Genomic DNA, 20037 nt, shown 5'->3' with positions numbered 1-20037 from the left:
AGCGAGCTGTCTCCCGTGTGCCACCAAACCACAGCTCTGAGCCAAATCCACTTTCAGATGGTTGTTATGAGGCAGAACCATCAAAAGGCCTGGCACTCAGGTGACCCACTGACTCGAGGGACTCGTCCTCCGCACGGCTGTCCTTGTTGGAACCACCTAGTCCCCTTCTGCTGCCCTGCAGTCCAGCTCTGGTTCTGTGCCATGAACACAAAGGACTTGGGTATAATTTAGGCTTAGGCCTCAGATTCGGAGGGTGATTCCAAAGTCCTTAGACATGCTCGATGATCGCCCGCGCTGCCTCCTTCTCCTCCACCTCCTCCTGACTTGGAGAGCCTCCTGCGTAAGGACCACGGGAGATAAGACAAGAAACAACCTGGCTCGGGGGAGGCACGTTGAATGTGGAGGTGACAGCCTGGGTTCAACCCCAGCTCCGTTCATGGGCACGATTTCCTCAGTGGCAAAAGGAGGGTCCTAGCATCTGCTTCCTAGGGCTGTGGTGAAGACAAGAGGAACGGCTTCTATACAAGCCCATCCAGTGCCTGGCACACAGTGAGTCTAGTACAGTCCCTGGCACACAGTGAGTGCGTTACAGTGGCTCGCCCACAGCAAGTCCCCAGTAACTGGGGCTAGAGCCACATAAGATTTCATGGTGGGACCTAGTTACTGGGGAACTGGGTCTCACCTGGGGGCTGCTCAGGGCAGTCTTGGACTGAGAACAATGCCTACATTAAAGAACATTCCAGCAGGGGAAGTCCTACTGGGGCAAGTTCCTTAAAAGTTTCCACTATGAAAACCAAAACGAAGACAAACAAACAATCAGCACAACACAGCGTATGTGATAAGATCGGGACTGCTGACAAAGCAGTGGAAACTATTCACTGAGCCTCCACAGACAAAAGGAGATGGACACAAAGAGCCACGGAAGACACCAGTCCTTTTCTACAGAACTTTCCAGAAGGTCTCACCTCTGACTTCTTCCTTAAATAGTTTGGGCAGAAAGAAGAAGTTGGCGGGACAGGCATCATAACGTGGCTTCCCAAGAGGCCAGCCCAGCTGCCTAGACACGGAGAGGCAGGTGTCTTCCTCAGCCACGGCAAGGCTTTAGAAAAATCCAAGTGCTTGGGATGTCTGGGGTCAGGCAAACAATGAATAGCACCTTCTCTCTGTGTGGGGCTTTGTCCTTCCAAGGCACTTTGCATCTGTCTCTTGCCAGGTGAGGTCAGGGATCCCTCCCCCAAGGAGTTCCAGAAACATCAAGTGACTTGCTGAAGGTCATGCAGCAAGAGACTGGGAGAGCCAGATTAAAACCCAGTTCAATGACACCGACCCATGGCTTTGCCCAAGCTCCCACCAGCCCTAACATTGCTCACGCTTCCTAGTGGTAAGCTGTCTCGAAACTCCCAGAGTAAAGTACATCTGGGAGGTGCTCCAGAGGTGCTCAGAGGTAGCAACTGGCTTTCTCTTTCAGGAGAAAACCTAAAACTTGTAAGAACATCTCTTCACACGTCCTGAACCTGGGGAAATCCTCCTAGAGCAAGCCGAGCCTCCACACAGGGTCGCCAGGAGAGCCACAAAGCGCTTGGCTTTGTTTCTTCCACTCTTGTCCCAACCCACTCAACTTCCCCAGCGATCTTTTTAAGAGCAGCATCTGGTCTTATCACGGTCCTCAATAGATCCTAGCTACATACATATGCGAATGAATGAATGAATGAATGAATGCAGTGTCACTCTTGCATTTCTGCCTGGTTTTAGGTGTATTCACATATGTCTTCTTGTCTGTTCCTCATAACAATTCCTTACAGGCATCATTCACTCCATTTGTGGTTGAAAGTGAGGCCCAAGAGGGGTGCCTGGGTGGCTCAGTTGGTTAAGGATCTGACTCTTGACTTCAGCTCAGGTCATGATCTCATGGTTCATGAGTTGGAGCCCCGCACCAGGCTCTGTGCTGACAGTGCAGAACCTGCTTAGGATTCTCTCTCTGCCCCTCCCCAACTCACTCTCTCTCAAAATAAATAAATAAACTTAAAAAAAGGGGGGGGGAGCGCGCCTGGCTGGCTCAGTCGGTTAAGCGTCCAACTTTGGCTCAGGTCATGATCTCACAGTTCGTGGGTTCAAGCCCCGCATTAGGCTCTGTGCTGACAGCTTAGAGCCTGGAGCCTGCTTTAGATTCTGTGTCTCCTCCTCTCTCTGCTCCTCCCATGCTCACGCTCTGTCTCTCTCTGTCTCTTAATAATAAATAAATGTTTAACAAAAAAAGGAGAGTGAGTCCCAGGAGTCAAACATCTTGCTATAGTTCACAGAGCTAGTTTAGTGGGAGAAGTGAATGTAAATCTAGATTTTCTAACCCTAAGACCCAGGCCAAAGGGAAAGGCAGGAAGTCAGGGAAGGGGGAGGGCAATTCACCTTTTGTGAACACCTCCTGTGTGTAGTGTGAGTTTGCCATCACTAGGAGTCCATTTCACAGTTGAGAAAACCAAGACTTAGTGAGGCAGAGTACCGAGCAACATTGCCAAGACCTCACAGCCAATGAAAACAAAGGGATTTGAATCTGGGTCCACTGGGCATGAAAGCCCACCCTCTCAGGCCTTCTGAACCAGGCCATCTCTCTGTTCGAGCTGTGAGGTGTTTAAAGCAGCTGATCAATGGCCTGGTGTTTGCTGAACACTTGCTACAGCTCTACTCTATGAGGGCTGTGGGGACCACATCTATTGTAACACACAAACCCTCGGAAGCTTCCAGCCAGTGGGGGCAGAGGAGATAGGAAAATGTGGAACAGACAACGAAGGCCGAAGGGATTGGGCAGAGCATCCAAGCACAGGTGGAGGGGGCTGAACCTGGTGAGTACAAGGGAGGGGAAAGAAAGAGGCAGGGTGGTTCCAGATGAGGGCATAGGCATTATTACTCTCCCAGGGGGGCTTTACACTCGGGGGGGGGGGGGAACTGCTCTGAACAGGCAAGAACAGGAGAGCACACTAGGAAACTTCACTGTCCACCCAAGGAGAGGGCCCGGGTGAGCGGTGGGCCTCAGGAGGATTTTGACAGTCAGAATGAGCCTTTTCTAGAACAGGTAGGTTCCCCCTCCTCTGCTATCTCAGGACAGCCAGGACAAACCAACTCCCACTCCTTGCAGGCTGAGGCCTGACATTGCACCACTGTAGCATCACTACTATAACTTTTATTCCTATTGAGAACTGAGACGCACACCCTCACGGCTGTGAGCACAACTTTATGGTGATGTTAGTCTTTCACATGTTAGTGTAAATCTGTTTATTGGCTAGAGAATTTCCAGAGAGCAGGTTTTCCCAGGAGGTGGCAGAGGGAGGCAGAAACAGCTAGGAAGGAAGGTGAGAGTCCCAGATGCAAACGTTGAGCTAAGATAATCCACATTCCCCCGCTCTCCAGTGACAGAAAGCCCAGGACCCCTGACACTTCTGTAGTCGCCCCCAAAAGAGGGGTGGCTGCACAGAGAACCCTGGCTCTCTGAACCAGTTGGGTTGGACTGTTTTCCCTTGGACAGATTTTCGGAAGCTGCAAAGCCCCTGAAGGTGGTGGCCATTGTGCACACGGGCCACCCACTCGGGCCTGGCTGGCATGAAACCTTCACTCCCACAAACCCATTTCCCTCTCTTCCCCTTCTCTTGCCTCCCAGGCCCTGTGTTCTAGAAGTTTCTCTCATCGCTGTCAAAACTTCTTCCTGTGTCCACTTCTTCGGGGCAAAGTGAACTCCCGGCAGTCCCTGTGTTGCTGTGCCCCAGAGAGGCGGTGCAGCACCCCGCCTTCTTAGGAGGCTTCATCCACTGGAAGGGCCTCCCCTCCCACCCCCCCTGCAATGGCCACTCCAGGCCCCACCCCTTTTCTTGGCCCCGCTGCCCTGCCCAGTTCCCACCACTGCCACCGCCATCGCCACCGAGGCCCTTAACTCGGGCAGGTCTCTCAAACCCTCACTCCTCCCGCTCCTCCTGCTCCTGGCAGGGAGGGCCGTCCCATCCCCCACCCACATGGCCCAGCTCTCTTCGCAAGCCCCGATTTCGTCCACGCACTTCCTGCTCCAACTGTGTCCGTGCCTTCCCAAGGTGCTGCAGAGCGAGACCCTGACACCGGGGGCGGTTGTCAAGGCCATGGCGACCCCACCTTCCCAGCCTCATCGCCGATGTGGCTCCCCTCGTCACCTTACCCCCAACGCCGCCCACCCCTCCCTGAACCTCTTTCCTGCATCTGAGCCCTGCAGGGTGTGGCCTCAGTTTCTCCTCCTCACAGTGATTTCCCAACCTCACGGCTGGAGGAGTCCTAGAGGATATCTCCCTCAGCCAAAAGTAGTCTGTCTGGGGGCACGTGGGTGGCTCAGTTGGCTAAGTGATGGGCTCTTGGTTTCAGCTCAGGCCATGATCTCACAGTCTGTGTATTCGAGCCCCGTGTCAGGCTCCGTGACGACAGTGTGGAGCCTGCTTGGAATTCTCTCTCTCCCTCTCTCTCTGCCTTCCCCCCGCTCAATCTCTCTCTCTCTCTCTCTTAAAATAAATGAATAAACTTAAAAAAAAAAAGCAATCAATTTTGATGCCTCCAAAGTACCCATTCACATTCTGGCACTTACGACAGACAGTCTAGCCTGCACTTTTGGTTAAGTGTGTGTGTGTGTGTGTGTGTGTGTGTGTGTGTGTGTGTGTGTGTCTGCCCTATGGATCCGATGTCAGGAGCCATGTCTTACAGAGCCCATCGTAAGTGTCCTCCTTCCGAGGCCATCTAGAACATATTCAATTGGTTGTGTCGTTGTCAAAATGTTTAATAACTCACAGAAAGCTCATGGTAAAATATTTAAGTGAACAAAGGGAGGCTAAAAACTATATGCACCATCATGATTCAAAACACATTCACGGCGGGTGGCAGAGGGAGGGAAACAGGCGAAGGGGGTGAAGAGAACACTTATTGTGAGGAGCAGTGAGTGATGTACAGAAGGGGTCAATCACTCTATTGTACAACCAAAACTAATGTGACCCTGTCTGCTACCCATACTGGAATGAAACAAAAATTTTAACGCATTAAAAAAAAAAAAAAGAAATTCATCAAAGTTTTACAATAAAGTTCTTGGAGTTAAATGATCCAATGGTGTGTTTTTTTTTCCCCTGGACCAACCCCAATTTTGGAGGCTGAGAAGGGAATTGCTGAAACCAGAAAGAAACAAACTGTGGTTAGCTTTTAGCCCAAACCTCCCTGGGTAACAACCGCTGTGTGATAAAAAGAATGAGTCAGCCTCTTAGAGGAGTTCTCTGGAAACAAGGCATTGCAGGAAACAATGGTTTTGAGGTGTAAGTTGATGTTTTTCAATCCCCACAGCAAATGACGACTGGTAGTGTTTACTGAGAGTGCTTACTCCATGCGGACGCTGGGACAGCTCTTCCTCAGAAACATCCCCACGCCGTCCAGGGGACAACACGGTGATGTTGGGAAAGTTACTCCAATTCTGATGTCAGTTCCAACGGGTCTCTTTCCCCACCACACCAAGCGATTCTCCTCCACCAGCCGGGTGTCCTACGAATCAGCTCAGTTCTGATGCTGTCCCCCTGGAGGTGGCGTCAGACCCCACAGGTTAAAGGCTCAGTCCCACGAGATGGCCCCCTGCCCCACCCCTTCAGATGCTAATTACAAGTCCAGGTGCCTGTGGCCAAACAGTAACAGATGGGATGTTCCAATGACTCCCTTCTTGGGTTCAATTAATTTGCTAGAGCGGCTCACAGAATCCAGAGAAACATCTTACATATTAGATCACCAGTTTCTTATAAAATGATATAAATGACGAATAGCCAGATGGAAGAGGTTCACAGGGCAAAGTATGTTGCCCCAATCCAAAAGCTCTTTGAACCCCATCCTTTTGAGGTTTTGTGGAGGCTTCACTACATGGGGATGCATTGGCCATGCATTAAATGATTAAATTGTCGGCCGCTGGCCATTGGTGACTGATTCAACCTCCAGCCCCTCTCCCCTCCTTGGAGGTCAGGGTGTGGAACAGAAAGTTCCCACCCTCCAATCATGCAATTGGTTTCCCTGGCAACCAACACCTCACGCTCCCCAGCCCTCACTGAGGTCTTTGTACAAACTCTGGTGTGGTTGAAAGGGACTTGTCATGAATATCAAGACACCTTTATGGCTCCTAACACTCAGGAAATTCCAAGGGTTTGGGGAGCTCCGTGCCAGGAACTGGAATGGAGACCAAACATATATTACTTATTATAAATCATGATAACTTGGCTATGATGCTGTTGAGTGCTTTCCTCCCACCAGGCGATACTGTCCCCCATCCCTACATGTATTCACTCATCAACCCTCCAACAGTTGGCTCTGTTGCAGGTGCTCCCATTTTGTACGTGAGGAAACTGAAGCACAGATAAGTAGCTTGTCTGATGTCCCAAGGTGACAGAGACAGAATAAAGATGTAGAACCATCTGCCTTTCCAGAGCGCATGCTCTCAAAAGAGCTCTGCTTTGACTAGAGTGTAACTCACTACTATGGGAGTACTGCCTCCCTGATAAAATATCACGAGCTTGCCTTGTCCTTCCCAGCCCCGACGTTAACGATGATCGTTCCTTCCCTTTTTATGGACTTAATACGCTGTGGTCCAAATATGGGTTAAATCTCATTCTAGGATGGTGGGTCAGTTGGTGAAGGGCTCAAACCCAAGAGCAGCAGTGCAAATCTCCCGTGTGGACCTCAAAGGCATTCTGGTCCACACAGGGCCATCTGGATGACGCTCTGACCTGCCCATACATACAGATCTCTACTGCCCAGGAACACTTATCTAGAATTTCTCTCCTCCTTGGTTTAAAGGTTCCTCCAGGCCAGTGGCGGTAACACATCAGTGCCAATCAGCACGACATTCACCAAATTTCCCAGTGAGGTGGGCTTTGTTCCTAACCACAGGTGGATCTATCAGCTTCAACTACTTGGCCCCAAACCACAGACCTCAGAGTGGGAGATCTGTTCAGGGTAGAAGAAACCCTGCCTGAGCTCAACACGCCAGCTTTTCTAAAGCCAGGGGGTCAGCCTGGGTAGAAGGGAACAGTCAGGGAGTACCGTGGGGCTGCCCCCAAAACGGGGCCTGTGGCTCACACTGAGTGCCAGGCAGTGGCTTTCTGTAGGGGCCAGACCACATCATCCGTCCCTGTCTGATGGTTCCTCTTCTGGAGACAGGGCCAACTCATTTTCTTTTTCTTCCTTCTCCTTCTTTTGTTTTTGTTTTTGTTTGGCAGCCAGCAGAAAAAAATGCCGTCACATGAATGTGTCAGTGTCACCATCTTCAAGGGTGCGGATGAATGAAAAGGGGCTAGCCTTTCATTAATTTCAGCCATTTCAGCTGGCCTAGCCTCCGTCCATCCTGTAGCCTGCTCCTGTGTTCCCTGCGTCCCCGGCCCTACTGCCTTCTTCTGCTGGTTCTCTGCCCCCACCTGCCACGCACACACAGCTGGCCTCTGAGGGTCCCTGTGAAGCTAAGTGGTAGCTTAGCTACCCAGACACGGCAAAGCCTTCTTTTCACCTCGGAGCGGAACAGAGGTAGACTGGGGGTGCAGGAGATGGTGATGCCTGCTCGGAGTGGTCACCGCCCCTCCCTGCGTAGAGCGCAGACAGCAGCCGCTGTTGCTCAGGGCTGTTCGTCCCCACAGCATCACTAGCCTGAGCGACTGGGTCAGCGTTTTGCAAAGAACCCCCTTTTTTTTTTTTATTTTAAGCATTTATTCAGTTTTGAAAGGCAGAGAGAGACAGAGCATGAATGGGGGAGGGGCAGAGAGAGAGGGAGACTCAGAATCTGAAGCAGACCCCAGGCTCCGAGCTGCCAGCACAGAGCCCGACGCGGGGCTTGAACCCATGGACCGCGAGACCATGACCTGAGCCGAAGTCGGCCGCCCAACCGACCGAGCCACCCAGGTGCCCCGCCAAGAAACTCTTTAACAAGGAAGGAGAGGGGGATCCAAGCACACAGAACCACAGAGGTGGTCCAAGTGAGCCTTCCTCGTGGGGCCACGGGTGAGGCTGACCTCCTGTGTTCGGGGGATCCCTTCGTCTCCCTCCTTTGCCTGAGTTGCGTGGGAAATCCCAACAAAAGGCCCCAGTCCCAGGCCTGGGCCTTCCCCTTGCCCACTTCCTCCTCAGGCTGTCCCCCGCTGCGGCCACCACGGCCACAGGGGGACTCAAAAGCTTGGTGGCTCCCTCCTCCCACGAGGGACTACGAGGCAGGCGCACACGCTGGATGGGATTTACCCAGAGCCTGGAAACCTCTGTGTAAGCTCATTCCACTCTTCCTTTTAGCTTAATCTTGCAGGAGAATTAGTAATAATAATAATGAAAATAAGGCCCAACAAATATGATTATAATCTTCTATTGTGCTCTTGGTACTGTCCTAAGTTATTTATTTATTTATTTATTTATTTTTAAAGTTTCCTTATTTATTTGGAGAGAGAGAATCCCAAGCAGGGTCCACGCTGTCAGCACAGAGCCCGACTCAGGGCTCGATCCCACTAATCATGAGATCATGACCTGAACGGATACCAAGAGTCGGATGCTTAACTGACTAAGCCACCCAGGTGCCTCTGTCCTAAGTAATTTAGACACACGAATTCCTGCAAGCACCCCTATGAGGGAGACACCATTATCCTTCCCATCGTAGAAGCCTGGAGAGGCTAAGTAAGGCCTGGAGAGGTCACACAGGTAGTGAAAGACAGAACTGGGATTCAAACACAGGCGGTGGCTTCTGTAGTCTGTGCTCGATCACCATGTTAAGGAGACAGGTACTGAATGAGGAAAGAGACCAAAAAGATCAGAACGGTGAATCAAGGAAGCACAGAAACACATCACCTGGTACATTCTTGATGTTGTCTGGGTTCAGGAGTGTGAGGTTTGGGGGAGCGCCAGAGTAATATACAGAAAGAGCCAAAGAAAAACACATGCAAACTTATAGATGACATCTGTGCGGTCACAGTGAATGGACACAAATCATGATTGGAAGAGTTATGTCACAGGAAGGATTTGGGGTTTGGGTTTTGATGGTCTTTTCGGCAAAGTTGAGCACTGAGTGTTTCAGAGTGGGAAGTGAGATTCTACCACGAGGTCCTGGGAGGAAGATATGAATCTGGAAAAGGGAGCTAAGTGCCTTGGTTTGTGGCTTGGGCTCCCGATTGGAAATGAGACATTTGCAGCCAGACATGACATCCTGGTTCCATTGGGTAGGACTTGTGCATGCTTTCTGAGCAAGTCCCCAAAGGCCAGGAAGTGTAACTGGGTTGGAAAGACTTAGAAGTGATTACCCTGGAGCTAGGTCGGGGAAGTGGGAAGGAAGCGAGGGGCAAAGGAGAAAAGCAGACCTTCCAGTCTGTCAGTCCAGCCCGGTTCCCCTCTCCTCTGAGAAGCCTTCCTTATCAGCCTGCCCTTGAGCAAAGCTCCCTCCTTGCACTTCTAGAGCACGTGTGGATGGGTAACACGCTCAGCACATCGCTACTGCCCACCTTCAGCTACCTTCTCCATGCTGGTGTTGAAATTCAAGAGCACAACTGGCTATCAGGTTTCTAAAGGACTGCAGGTAACTAGTGCCTGGGCAGGCGAGTCTTTGAACTCGGCTGATGGTCAAACACGCACCCGGGGTCTGTGCACCCCCAGGCACCTGCTGAGAACATCCATGAAAGGGCCCGGGTTCTTGGAGAACAGTAGGAGCCCCAAACAACCTCCCCCTTCTGCAGTCATTAGAAGGCGCTGTATACCCTGGCTTGGGAAAACTATGACCCTCCTTCCTCTTTGAGATGCCTACACTTTCTTCCTTGCTGGACACTGCGGGACAGAGGTCACTGGTTTGCTATCTAAAGTAACAACCCCACATACTCTACCCCCTCACAGACTCTCAGCCTTTCACCAAAATCCAAGTCCTCTGCTTCTGCCTGGGCACAAGCCAGGACCACATTTCCCAGTCTCCCTTGCAGTTGGGTGTGGTCATATGATCGCACTCTAGCCAATGGAATGCAAGCACAAGTGACAGACCCATTTCCTGCACAAGACTCTGAACTGGGAGGCTGCCTGCTCCTGCTGCAGAGCACCCCGCCCCTCCTCCCCCCCTAAAGAGCCTTCCCTGCTGCTGCTGAGGAATCTTGCACAGGAGCAGACACTAGCCTCTTCTGGGCTTAAGCCCTTACACTTTTTGTTGATATTGAGGCAGCTGGCTGATCTTCCCATTTCCACATTCTACACAGCAGGGACTCTTCAGCTCAAGGTCACCCTGTATTGTTACTTGTTTACCGTCTCCTCCCTTCACCCGAACATCAGCCCGGAGAGGCTGAGGCTGTGTTTTGTCCCATGTTGTGGTCCCAGTGGTAGAACAGCTCCTGCCACAGGGGAGATACTCAATAACCATGTGCTGAACATACAGTGAGTCAGGGTCTCTGTGGAAAGGCCCCCTTGAGCAATCTGCTTCTGCTTTCTCATCCACATCCACCTCCGGAGCTAGATTAGCTTCTAAGCGCATGAACACCCACTGGTCTCCCCTTTGGGACCCAGCCTGTGTTCTCTCCTTGTTCCTGCTCTCCTGGAATCCTTCCCACCTTCTGCAGTCACCCCTGTCACACTGCACAGCAAGTGTGTGTCTGTGTCCCTCCCACCCCCACCAAGCCCCCCCAACCCCCAACTAGACTGGGAGACCCTTGAGGCCAAGAGCCTATTCATCTGTGTATCTGCTCAGTGTTGGGCACAAGTGTTTCCTGAGAACTACTCAGAATATTTAATAAATATCTCAAAATATTTATTATATTTACATGTTATATAAATATATATTTGCACAATATACTTCATACATATTTTATTGTCTTCTTTAACTCTTTTCACTCTGTTTCTAACTAAGGGTAAAAAGCTTTCCACACCCCCCGGATTTTTAAGAGGACCTAAGCTGGATGCCTGGAATATTCTATAGATTCTTCTAACTTCTAGGCTTTTTGGCTCTTACTACCTGGCATGGTCTGCGAGAGGCCCGGACCCTTTCACTGTGTATCAGTACAAACCGCCCTTGATCAGAGGCCCCAAAACATTTTCCCACGGGCCCCAGGCCTGCTCCCCACAACCCTGTGCACACACAGGATTTCCGTCTTCCAAACTGCCTGCCCATTTGACCCTCACAAAGGCCCTGTGACTCAGGCAGGACAGTGACTGTTATGTGCATCTGACAGACGAGAAAATGGGCTCAGGGAGGTTAAGTGACTTGTCCAAGATCAAGGTTGGGGTGTGTGCCGAGCTATCACTGGGACCAGGGATCCAGACAGTTCCTCTCCTTTAATTCAGTTTCTCCAGCCTGAGCTAACCAGAAGAAGCTTCACGGCGGCCAAGAGGAAGCAAAGCCAACAGGCTGTGACAGGGCTGAGCGGAAATACATCGACTGTGAGTGATAAACTGAGTTCACAACAAACCTGGCCAGATAACTCTGGGGGGCTGAAAGTCCTCCCAGCCTTCCTATTTTAAACCCTTCTGACCAGATGGGAGTGTCTGTGGTAGTGTGGTGTAGCATCTTCTGCTGCTGTGTGGTCAGGGGCCAGCACAGGAAGGTACTTACTCGATTTTTCTTCTTTAATGGTGTATTCGAGCACCTCGGACGAGCTGTCGTTCAGGGAAGGGAAGTGGACACAGAGCACCAGGTGCTTCAAGCTGCTGTCCCGGCAGACCAGGAACGTCTACAATGGAAGGAGGGGCAGCTCCATGAGTCAAAGATTTGGGTGAAGGTTAGAAGGACAGCAGTGAGCTGGAAGTCATCCAGAATGTTCCAGAAACAAGGAGGCAAGCATCCCTCAGGGGAACTGGGGATTCTGCCCCAAGAGCCACGTGTCACCTGGCCCATGTCCCCTGCTCCTGAGTCTCTATTTCTCATAGGCCCACAGAGGGGGGGCGGTCAACTAAATCAATGTTTCCTAAAGAATTCTGTATTGTAGGGGCACCTGGGTGGCGCAGTCGGTTAAGCGTCCGACTTCAGCCAGGTCACGATCTCCCGGTCCGTGAGTTCGAGCCCCGCGTCGGGCTCTGGGCTGATGGCTCAGAGCCTGGAGCCTGTTTCCGAATCTGTGTCTCCCTCTCTCTCTGCCCCTCCCCCGTTCATGCTCTGTCTCTCTCTGTCCCAAAAATAAATAAACGTTGAAAAAAAAAATTAAAAAAAAAAAAAAAAAAAAAGAATTCTGTATTGTAGACATAGAGTTTGATGGGGGTGTTTAAAATGCGGATTCCTGTGCCCCACCCCGGGGATGCCGGTTGGGTGGGAAGGCTTCAGAATGGGCTGATTCTGATATGGGTAGGGGTCCGGCATACACACACAGAAAAGCTCTAAGGTAGGGGCAGTCATGTTGATTTTCTTTTTTTTTTTTTTTTTTTTTTTTTTTTTTAAATTTTTTTTTTTCAACGTTTATTTATTTGTGGGACAGAGAGAGACAGAGCATGAACGGGGGAGGGGCAGAGAGAGCGGGAGACACAGAATCGGAAACAGGCTCCAGGCTCCGAGCCATCAGCCCAGAGCCCGACGCGGGGCTCGAACTCACGGACCGCGTGATCGTGACCTGGCTGAAGTCGGACGCTCAACCGACTGCGCCACCCAGGCGCCCCAGTCATGTTGATTTTCAAGTCACACCCCAACATGTATGCTCGCCTCCACCCCTGTCCCCACCCTGAGGTCTAAAGCCTCCCCCACTCAGGTCCCAAGCTCCTGGGCTAGAGCGTGGAAGACCAGGAGCCTGGCCAGAGATGCTGAGGGAAGGCTGGGGAACAGGGCCACCAGGGCATCCCCGAGAATGTGGCCCCAGGGATGTGGCCCCGGGCACGAGACGCTCTGGAGAAGCACGAAAATGGCACGTCCCCACCAAGGCACACTGTCCTCTCTCCCCTTTCATGATGCTCCAGATTCTCTGCTTTCGTTATTATAACTGTTAAGAAAACATTATACTCATATTGATTAATAGCAGCCCACACCTACTGCCTCCCTAGTCTGCCTCAGGCTTTAACCCCAGGTGATTAGATTCCATGATCTCGCTTAGTTCCCTTATTAAAGCTATGGGGGCGGGGGGTTGCTATTATTATTACTGTTATTTTAAAATATTTATTTATTTTTGAGGAGGGGAGGGGCAGAGAGAAAGAGAGAGGGAGACAGAGAACCTGAAGCAGCCTCGGAGCTGTGAGCACAGAGCCCGATGTGGGGTTTGAACTCACAAACCGTGAGATCATGACCGAAGCCAAAGTCAGATGCTTAACTGACTAAACCACTCAGGTGCCCCTGGAGGGTGTTATCATTATCCCCATTTTAGAGAGGAGGGAGCTGAGGTAGAGAGAGACAAGTAATGCCCTTCGACTTGGATCCTGGGCACTCAGTCACCCCTGTACCCCCTGCACCCGGCCCAGAGAAGCTGGACTCCTTTGGGAGCAGTGACACAATGAGCCCATGAGTCACTCAACTGTGGTTGGAAGTTTACCAGCCCCTCTCCTGGAGCAGGGCAGAGTGGAGAGACCATGAGAGCGTGGAGTGGATGGGAGAGGACAGGCGAGGACAGGAGGGAGGCTTCTGGGGGTGGAAATGCAGGTGACATGCTGCCTGCAAATGTGCCCCAGCCTGGAAGCTGGCCTTCCCTAGGGGACCCAGCAGAGGCTGGCTTACCTCTAGAAGCCTTCCGCAGCCCCCACCCTGCACGCAGAGAGGACGCCTGAGCCCCCTGCACGGCCTCGCCTTACGCAGAGCTGTGGCATCGCTGAACCGATGTGTTCACCTGAACCTGATCTGGCCTCAGGAACACACGGTCTTGCAGAGAAAAGGGTTTATCCGGCCTTTGCTTCAGAGGCCCAAGGTCAAGCTGTCTTCCGCCTGGGCTGGATGGGAACCAGCCGTGTGTGTGGGAATGTGAGGGTGAGTCTGTGGAGGTGTGGGGGTGGGGGGGTGGGGGAGTGTAGTATAATGAAAAGGGGATCTGGTCTTTGTCTCAGGTTCCTGGCACAGAGCTACAAAAACCCTTGGAATTTCCTGAGTGATAAGTGTCCTTTATTATTCATAATGAGCCGTTTTGACTGTACCTGAATTCACACTAACAGGTGACTCATGGCAGCCCTTGGTGTCAAAGGAGGGGCTGGCCACAGAAAAACCAGCGGGGGTGGGGGGTGGGAGGTGGGGAATGGAGGGTTGGAACTTTCAGCCCCACCTCTGCCTCTGCGGGGAGCTGCAGACTGGATGGCCAACATGTTAGTTGGCCCAGTCATGCCCAGGAGATTTCTGGTTGGTGAACACATAGATGTGTCAGGGGTGCTGTGCCTGGATTCCACCAGGGGGAGGGAACGGGAGCTCTGTGCGCCCCTCCCCACCCCAGACCTCACCCCTATTCGTCTCTGTCCCCAGCTGCTCTTGAGTTGTGTCCTTCAGAATAAAAGGGTCAGCAGAAATAGAGTCTCTGCAGTGAGTTCTCAGAGTCACTCAGTGAATGACCAACTCTGAAGGGGGGCCGTCATGTTTAAAGCCAAGTCAGAAGTCTGGGTAGCCCGGGGACCCCACTTGTGTCTGGCGTCTGAAGTAAGGGCGGTCTCGTTGGGGACCCTGCTCTTTAACCTACGGGGTCTGCACTCACTCCAGGTACTTAGTGTTGGAACCGGGTTGAAGTGTAGGACCCCCACGGGCGCTGGAGAATTGTTGCCAAAGCAGTGAGTGAGTGAGTGAGTATGTACGTGGGGGGGTGGTGAGTGCGGACTGAGTAGACTCCGGGCTGCCCCAGGGCCTCTTGCCTGGAGCTCTGGGGAACAGGGCACGGGAAGGAAGGCCAGTGTTTTCCAAACTGTGGCTCATGACCCGTGAGTGCAAATGCCACCAACCATTTTTATTTTTTCAAATAAAAGAGAAGAGAAGACAATCAGGATGCCTTTAAGAAGGATGAACGCGGTCAGAGAGTGAGAGAGAGAGAGCGAGAGACCTACAAAGGGCCAGGGCCGCAGCCCCAACATATATTTCTCCCTCTACCGGCATTGCCTTCTTCTTGGACTATTGTGACCCCACGCTGAGCTCTCTCTTGGTTGACTGCCATGACAAAGCACGGGTGCCAGCCTCAAATGGGACCTCCTCGTGCCCTGCAAGCTCCCTGGCTCTTTCACACCCAGCACGGACTTATTTCTAGATTTCTCCACTCTGCTCACACATCCGCCCTGTGCTCCACCCCCATGTTTACGGAAAGGAAGAAGATAACTTCTCCAGCTGGGAGGAGAGTCAGTCTGTCACAATCTGTATTTTTCTTGGGCCCCCGGAAGGCCCTGAGCAGCCAGTCATGAGCTCGGTGGCCCTGGGTGATTCTGTGGCTCCCCTGAGCCTCAGTGTTCTGATCGGATCTGTAAATGGGGAGAATAACACCAGACTACCCAGCAGAAACAAAAAAAGAGCCAAAGCCCCGCCCCTCCGTGTTGGAAGCCACGGAGATATTGCACAGGGAAGCACCCAGTGGGACAGTCGGGTCTCCACAGATGTTCACTAAGGATTCATTCTCCGTTTGCAACCCCCCCCCCCCCCCCCCCCCCCCCCCGCCAGCTGGGTTTTGGTCTTCTGTCTCCCGGTCTCGGGCTCCACCTAGAACTGAGGATGAGTCTGCCACACGTGTTTACTGTGCAAAGGAACCAGGAGGTGCTTCCCTGAGAGCGTGGTTCAGTCGACGGTGAGGAGCCAGAAGCTGAAACCGCGGCTGACGGCTGTGCTCTGCACCACGTTCGTCCCTTACATTTGGCCTCACTCGTTCTCCCCACAGCCCTGTGAAGTAGGTACTGTTGCCATCCTCTATGACGGGTGAAGACTCGGGCTACAGAGAGGAAAAACAAACCCAAGGCCACGCAGATGGGAAGGGCAGGAGGAAGACGCAGACCAAGGTGTCACCAGGAGCGGCTCACTTATTTATAGCCCTCCTGCCTGTGTCATCTGCTTTTTGAGGGGCAGGGGCGTGGGCAGGGGTGGAAAGTCCCCCGGGCTGGACTCTGACAAGTCCCCAGTTCTGAATGCCCAACACCCACCGTTTCTGCATGGCCACAAAGCCTCACATGGCACTTCCCTCTACCATGGCCAAGTCCTGGGGCTCTTATCTGAAAAGCCAAGGTAAGGCACTGGGGAAAGTTTGGAGGGGGGGGGGTGGTGCACAGAGAGGCTGCGGGCTAGTGGGGCCATGAGGGAGGGGGGCCACTGACAGGGGTCTGCCTGGGCCACTGTCCTTTGGACAGTGTTCTGTGTTCCCCTTTGGGAGGGTTTAGCTGCTCAGCTAGTCACAGGGTCCCTCCTGGGAAATAGCCACAGACCGCACTCCAGACACAGTGTCGCTGTGCAGCCAAGTGAGGATAGGCACGATGATGCATATTATAATATTCTAAATAACCATAGTGACTCCTGCAAGCATTCTAGGTTATGGTGAGTCTCCTATGCTTAGACTCGGCAGAGTCCGGCCAAAGTCAGCGTCGGGAGGAAGACCATCGGTGCGAGCTGTCTGTGAACCCCTCACTCCCCAGCCTCACGACTGGTGACCACGACTTCTACTCTAAGGAGGTATCGCCCACGATGGTTGTTGCAGGTGAGTACGTAGGAGGCCGCAGTGCTGGATGGGCCCCTCAGAGCTCGTTCTCCCACACCTTTGGGGGGTCCTGTGTGCAAATTCTCCAAGCCCCCTTCACTTCTCGTTCTGCCCCCGCCGCAGCTAGCTTTTTAGAGATACAGTGGGACCCAGATCCCAGCTCTGCTACTCACTAGCTGTTGGATCCACGGGCAAGTTCCTTTCCTCTTCTGAGCATGAGAATGATAACATCCACCTTTCAGGGCTGCCGTGAGAATTGCTGATGACGTACATAAAACACCTGACACCGGGTGTGCACTTAATAAATAAATAGTGCTAATAATCTTTATTATTATAGTAGACTGCTACCATTTACTGAGCACTAAACCACATGCTAAGATTGTTACAGGCATAATCTCATTTGATAAATAAATAAATATTTGAGGGGTGCCTGGGTGGCTCAGTCGGTTAAGCATCTGACTCTTAATCTTGGCTCACATCGTGATCTCTTGGTTCATGAGCTCCAGTTCTGCATCAGGCTCTGCACTGACAGTGCGGAGCCTGCTTGGGATTCTCTCCCTCCCCACCTCTCTCTCTGCCCCTCCCCTGCTCGTGCACTCCCCCCCCCAAAATAAACAAACTAATCTCTTCCCTTTCTTTTTTTTTTTTTTTAAACTTTTTTTTTCAACGTTTATTTATTTTTGGGACAGAGAGAGACAGAGCATGAATGGGGGAGGGGCAGAGAGAGAGGGAGACACAGAATTGGAAGCAGGCTCCAGGCTCTGAGCCATCAGCCCAGAGCCCGACGCGGGGCTCGAACTCACGGACCGCAAGATCGTGACCTGGCTGAAGTCGGACGCTTAACCGACTGCACCACCCAGGCGCCCCAATCTCTTCCCTTTCTTGCTAACCAACCCCAATTCTGACCTGGGTGCAACGGGTCCTGCCTCAGGAGATGAATCGTGTTTGGTCAAAGCCAATCATGGTTCTTCTGCTCCTTTCTACCATTCATCCCCTTTCCCAACCTCCCTTGCAGTTAGGGGTGACCAAAAAGGCATCTAAAAAATATGTGTTCCCTGGCAAAAAGACTGAGTCTAGGAGAAGAAAGCCGTTTGCCTGTGACCACCTGCCTTTGAATGGGTGAGATGGCTGGAGCTGCAGCTGCCCTTTTGTAACTATGAGGTGAAAAATCTGAGGACACAAAGCCAACACCTTGAAGATGGGGGAACAGAAAGGTGGAAAGACCCTGGGTTCTAAGGACATCGGTTAGCTGCTAAACTAACCCTGGGCCCCAACTTCCACATTCCTCATTACACAAACAGTCATAGCTTTATGGCTCAAGTTACCACAGGCTGGGTTTGCTGTTACTTGAAGCCAAAAGCATGCCCGGCTGACGCAGTGCCTCAAGTGATTATCAGAAGAACTGCACAGGTGCCTTCCGGAGAATGCCTGCTACATAATAAGCTCTCAGTATTTGGTGCCTCCCTTCCCCAGGGACCCTCTACCTGCCTCCGGGCCCTGAGGGCAAATGGTACAGAAACCCCTACTGTACAGAGGTAGCATTCCTATCCTCCACTGTTTGTGGATGGCTCCATGAGTCAGCAAGGAAGCATGTGAGGCCCCAGGCACTTGCAGCGAGGCCGGGTCCAGATGTCAGGCCTCGGCCCAGAGACAAGGATAAGCTCAAGGTGGGCAGTGAGGGAACAGGAGGTGACAAGTCCAGCCTTCTTTGTCCACCGGCAGGAAACCTGTGCCTGTGGGCTGCCCGGGGTCATAACGAGCGCAACAGTTCACAGTCTTGCCCTCTGTACCATCCACCGCCACTCCTGAGTCTTCCCCCGTTAACCAGGCCACCAACAAACCTTGCTGTGCCCCAGCGTCCTCACTCAACCTCTCTCCTCTGTGGGAACAAGTACAGTTTGGTGCCCCGTTGGGCCGACATCTGAATCAGCCCACTCCTTCTGTGCCCTCTTCCCACCCCCCACCCCCCCACCCCTGTCTTAAAAAGTCTGTTTATTTATTTAGAGAACCAGCGGGGGATGGGGGCAGAGAGCGACGGGGACAGAGGATCTGAAGCAGGCTCTGAGCTGTCAGCACAGAGCCCGACACGGGGCTCGAACCCATGAAGTGTGAGATCATGACCTGAGCCGAGGTCCGAGGCTCAACTGACTGAGCCACCTAGGCATCCCAGGGGGTCCGATTTTCTCTAAAGAGCTAGGGTTCTCCCGTCCCCACGCCCAAAACAACAGTGGGGTAGTGGTCAGAGCACTGGGCTGCAAGGCAGGACACTGGGTGTCCCTCCTAGTTCCGGCCCTGGTTTGCTGTGTCCTCTGGCTTTTCCAGTCTAGGGAGGGCAAGGGGGTGGGAGGGTCCCACAACTCCTTCCTTCCAGAAGATTCTCTCCCAGCATCAGTGCCCTGGGGGCTTGCCCAGATCCTGACAGGCTTGCACAGGGCGTTTCACGGGTAAATGCCTGCAGTCCACGAGGCCGCAACAGACGGCTGTAGGAGCCTCTTCCTGTCTACCCTTCGCCAGTGTGGGTTTTTGGAAAGCCCAACTGATTTCAGTAACAGCTGGACAGAATATGCTTCGGGAGAGAACTATGCAGTCACTGCAGGCCCTTCCTCCTCTCCAAATAAATATATACAAACCCAAAGCCCAAGACACAATAATGATTTTATTTTTATGATCCATTTTTGGCCTGGACAATCCAGAGCTGTCTGCTTTTCTACTTCTGTTATTTTAGGACTATTTTCCCATTGCTTGGGGAAATTTTCCAATCATGCCCATCCGTGCAGCAACAGAAGTGGCTGGTCCTTCCCAGAGGCCACAAACTCAGGGGCTGCCATGGCTCTGGGGGCCACTCTGGACACATGACCCACGTTTCCCGTTACTGATAATGAAGTGGTGTCAAGGCATGGAGTGGATGGAGTTTCTCAATCCTGGCTGCACATCAGAATCACCTAGGAGCTGTTAAAACACGTTAGTGCCTGAGCCCTTACTCCAGACCAAAAAAAAAAAAAAAAAAAAAAAAAATCCACATTTCTGGGAATGAGGCCGAGACACTGTATTTTTTTTAAGTTTATTCATTTTTGAGACACAGAGAGACAGAGCATGAGCAGGGGAGGGGTAGAGAGAGAGGGAGACACAGAATTGGAAGCAGGCTCCAGGCTCCAAGCTGTCAGCACAGAGCCCGACACGGGGCTCGAACTCACAAACCGTGAGATCATGACCTGAGCTGAAGTCGGACGCTCAACTGACTGCACCACCCAGGCGCCCCGAGACATTGTATTTTTTTAAAGCCTTTGAAGGCAGTCAGTTGGTGGCTTCCAATAGCACTTGACCATTTAGCAGCTGTTACTCAGGGCAGGCTCCTTACCATGGGCGTTGGGTTTCCTCAGGGGTAAAATAGAAAGCCCGCTCCCTGTTCTGCAGGGCTGTTGGAAAGATGACAGATGGTGTGTGGCACACAGTAGGTCTGCCCTAAGTGTTG

At 52.2% G+C, this 20037-nt stretch overlaps 1 protein-coding gene across 2 annotated transcripts in view; it reads right to left on the bottom strand.

Moving 5' to 3' along the window:
• The window catches only part of RIN3 (Ras and Rab interactor 3), a 124134-nt gene that overhangs the window by 57529 nt on the left and 46568 nt on the right, over positions 1-20037 (bottom strand). For both annotated transcript variants that reach the window (XM_047862362.1, XM_047862361.1), the window contains exon 3: positions 11570-11687. In XM_047862362.1, the coding sequence (XP_047718318.1) occupies positions 11570-11687 (118 nt within the window). The remainder of the gene's footprint in view (positions 1-11569; positions 11688-20037) is intronic.

Source organism: Prionailurus viverrinus, chromosome B3 (assembly GCF_022837055.1).
Source record: "Prionailurus viverrinus isolate Anna chromosome B3, UM_Priviv_1.0, whole genome shotgun sequence".
NCBI lineage: Eukaryota > Metazoa > Chordata > Mammalia > Carnivora > Felidae > Prionailurus > Prionailurus viverrinus.
Note: the sequence above shows the minus strand (reverse complement) of the source record. Positions and strands in the feature narration are given on the sequence as shown.